This window comes from Fulmarus glacialis, unplaced genomic scaffold (genome assembly GCF_000690835.1).
Source record: "Fulmarus glacialis isolate BGI_N327 unplaced genomic scaffold, ASM69083v1 scaffold36332, whole genome shotgun sequence".
Lineage (NCBI taxonomy): Eukaryota > Metazoa > Chordata > Aves > Procellariiformes > Procellariidae > Fulmarus > Fulmarus glacialis.
The window spans coordinates 44,766-48,478 of NW_009197813.1; the positions used below are offsets into that span (position 1 = coordinate 44,766).

Consider the following 3,713-nt stretch of genomic DNA (forward strand, 5'->3'; position numbering starts at 1 on the left):
AAACGTAGGCTGAGAGAGAAAGTTCAAAAGCCCACTCACTTTAGACTTCAACTATGGAAAACGCAGTGTTTGCTCGTTGCTAAGAATGAGGACTTTTCTATGTCAAATGATAGCACTGACGCCTTCTTCAGGACCTTCCTACAGAGAATGGGGGTAGTCAGCATAAGTACAACTTTAAGAACAATTTCAGATATTTGTGTTCCCAAATACTTCGTAAATGACAAAATGAAAGGATCCTCACAAAGAAGTAATATCCCTAGTACAAAATAAATACACTTATTCTTCCTTGCTCTGCCCCTGAAATGCTTCTGAATATTTTAAGTGGTAAAAGAACAGAAGAATTTAAAATTACAAGAATCCTGAGATTCAAAATCACCAACACTTTGATTGAAATAATTCACTCTGGTGATTTTAATACTACAAATCCTGCCTTCCTCATAATATTACGATGCCTATTTATTGCAAGACTTCAGAAAATTAGGCAGATACTTGTAAAAGAAGTGACATAAAAGGTGGTCCTGAAAGCAGCCCAGCGAATGCAAACTGTTTCCTCCCATCTTTCTCCTCCCATCTCGCAGTGAACAAAGAATTTTCTACCTCTCTGTAGCACAGATTTCCCTGAGGGAAAAAGAGGCTTGCATCAGTTCCTGAAAATAGTGGCATGGTAGTGCTACTGAAATTGCTTCACATTTAGGTCAAATCTTGACAAGAGCTTTAAAAATCTATCAGAGCTGAAGAGGTTTTATGCAAGAACCTTAAGGTGTATCTTACACATTGAAATAAGGCACAAAGGATGCTAAGGAGAAACAATGATTTCAAGTCACTGGAAAGCTAACTCTAATATTTTATCTATGACTCTTGTAAGAATAGAGCAGTAGTATTGTGACAGGTGATAAAGAACAATGAACTTTCAAAAGAACAAAGGTGTCTAGGAGATGCAAATAGGTCTACTGTAAGTGCCCCTGCGATGGGCAATGGAACAGAGGCAGTAAAAGGGAAAGCTGGAAAATAATGTGACAATTAGACTCAGTCTTACAGAAGAAATTTAATCATCAAAGGCATTTAATCATTCCCTATTTTAAAAACCTGGATTTTTTATGATTACAAATGTAAAATATGCCTTTCCAAATTTTCTTTGCTGACTACTTGTTAATGCTAGTTTGACTGTCTTCATTGTGAAACACATACCACATTTTTAGAGCTGTTCATGGAATAGTATTGGTGTATTGGGAATTTGGAAACTGAACAGGCATTTATTCTCTTAACTGGCAGTCTGATAATGCTGATACACATCTTCATAAAACTGAAATACATAAATATTTAAAATACAACTACTGTTTTATCATTTTAAAACAACCTTTGATTTTACCCCAACATTATTTCACTTTATTATAGATGCCTGAAAATACTCCATAGTCAATATGGAAGTTTTGTCACACTTTTGAATGAGTTTGTCGTATTGTTACACTGACAAGGCATCAAAAATTTGCCATATTATTGCCACAAACCATTTCAGGTGTCTGTCCTGAACTACGTAACACACAAGAACTTGATACTAGAAGCTCTTTGAATCATTAAGTTTGGCAGTAACTTGGTGCCTCTCTGCACAGCTTGTGTAACCAGGTGTTGGATCAGTTCTGTAATGCTTATTTAGGTTTTATTTGGACAACATGATCTTTTTACTTGAGTGGCAGTTTGCCCTGTTAATAGCACATTGTAGTTAATACTGCTGCTATATCCTAATAACCCTGCCTAGAAATAAAATTGCTGCTGTTACTAATATCCCCAGAGAGAGGATTTGCAGGAGTGTGCTAAGGGGAATTGCTCCTATTGCCACTGTGGAACTGAGGGGTCAACATGGCTCCTTCGTGTTTGCCTTCGTGAATTCAGCTAAAAACCAGGGCAGGCACCGGCTGTGTAGGAAGGTCAGGACATAAATGGAAAGGGAATCGTTTCCTCAGCAGGACTATGTTTTGTGACACAGCATCCCAGAAGTGACCACACTGTCTTACACATCACCCCTTTCCCTAAGCACAAAAACGTGTGTTTCTTTTACAAAAGGGAAAGGAGTGAAAGGTTTGCCTACTGCATGCAGATATAATTTCAGCATCGCCCTTTCATTTAAAATATCTAATTCTATTTATATTCCCTGATTATCTAACAGAATTCACTCTGACCTAAGGAAGAGATTAATTTTTTTTTCACTGGGTATCCTATTGCCATGTGGCTCTGGGGAGGGGGGGGGAGGTGTTCCTTCTCTTCATTTAGACAACTAGAATACAGAATTTTTCCTATTTATAATTAATTTCAGTTTTATACTATCTGCTACTCCTTTTAAAGGCAAAGCATTGCTTACTATCAGAAATGTACAGTCCAAAAAGATGTTCCTGAATCTTTTATTTTGGAAGTGTAAAGGGTTTTAAAATAAACAAAAGTAAATATTCAAATACATTTCATATTGCATGTGGTAGGAGTGGCTCCATACAATACAATATGGATGAAGCAAATCTGGCAGGTAATTTCTTTGAGACACAGAGTGTAATACATAGACACTTCCAGATCTGGTCTTGTGTCATACACAATGCTGCCTGACCTCTTTGTTATAATTTAAATCCAGCCTACTTTATTAATTATAATATTTTATTTTGCTATATTGATTGTTCAAGTTAGAAAAAAAGTTAAAAACTACGGACTTTAGAACATTGCAAGACCCTAAGTAATGCAATCTCTGAAGATAAATATACATTTATTTTTTGAGAAAATATGTCATTACCTGCAGATTAATCAATGCAAAATGATCGTGCAATAGGACAGTCTGAATTGAAATTTAAAGCTGCAGACCATGATTTTCCTACTCCCAGTGCTGCTTGAAATCTCTCACACCTTTAAAAAAATATAATTAGCTTTAGATTTATCCCACAATAAATAACACCAGAACATACCTTGTGCTACCAACCTGAATTTAAAAAAAAGTGAGGCCACCTCAGTGTTTTGAGTTTATGAGATCTTTCAGACACAAAGCCCTAACAGAGTTTCCCAGTCAAAAGGCATCAGGAAGGCTCATCGCTTATGGTAAACTTGGGCTTTAGCTTGACAGACCTCTTCCTTATTGTGCCTTTAGGGGACAATGGCATGGTGTCCATAATGCTCTTGTCCTCCTCCAGCTGCCTAGCAGTGCACGAAGGGGTGGGCACTTTCACTGTGTTGCCAAATTTAGAGTAGTCCACAGAATATCTCCCATCTTCCTCTGCCACGATAGGCACGAACCTTTGGCCCCAGAGGATTTCATCTGCCAGGTAGGAGGTTCTGGCTTGAGTGGTGATGCCGGTGGTCTCCACTACCCCTTCCAAGATGACGATGATCTCCAGATCCTCATGGTGGTGAAGGTTCAGGGGGGAGATGTCGTAGAGGGGGCTGTTCTTGTCTATCACGTGGTAGATGATGAGTGGGGAGACAAGGAAGATGCTGTTGCCCCCCACAGGGTTCTCCATCTGGATGTCAATCTGGTTGAGGGGCACCACCTCCCCCTCCAGGCTGGCAGTCTTCTTCACCACCTGCATGCGGATGGTGGCGCTGATGATCATGCTCTTCCGGAGGTCACCCACCCGCAGCATGAAGCAGAGCTTGCCCTCCCGCAGGGCGATGACCGCATGCTTGCTGAAGATGAGGGTCTCGGCCCGGCGGTGGGCCTGCGAGGTCTTCATGAAGATGCA

At 39.7% G+C, this 3,713-nt stretch overlaps 1 protein-coding gene across 1 annotated transcript in view; it reads right to left on the reverse strand.

The window, feature by feature from the left end:
* Positions 1 to 3,050: 3,050 nt before the first annotated feature.
* KCNJ11 (potassium inwardly-rectifying channel, subfamily J, member 11) overlaps positions 3,051 to 3,713 on the reverse strand; it is a gene marked incomplete at its 5' end in the record, with an annotated part of 1,094 nt that continues 431 nt past the window's right edge. Inside the window, one exon of the mRNA XM_009572687.1 lies at positions 3,051 to 3,713. Within this exon, the coding sequence (XP_009570982.1) occupies positions 3,051 to 3,713 (663 nt within the window).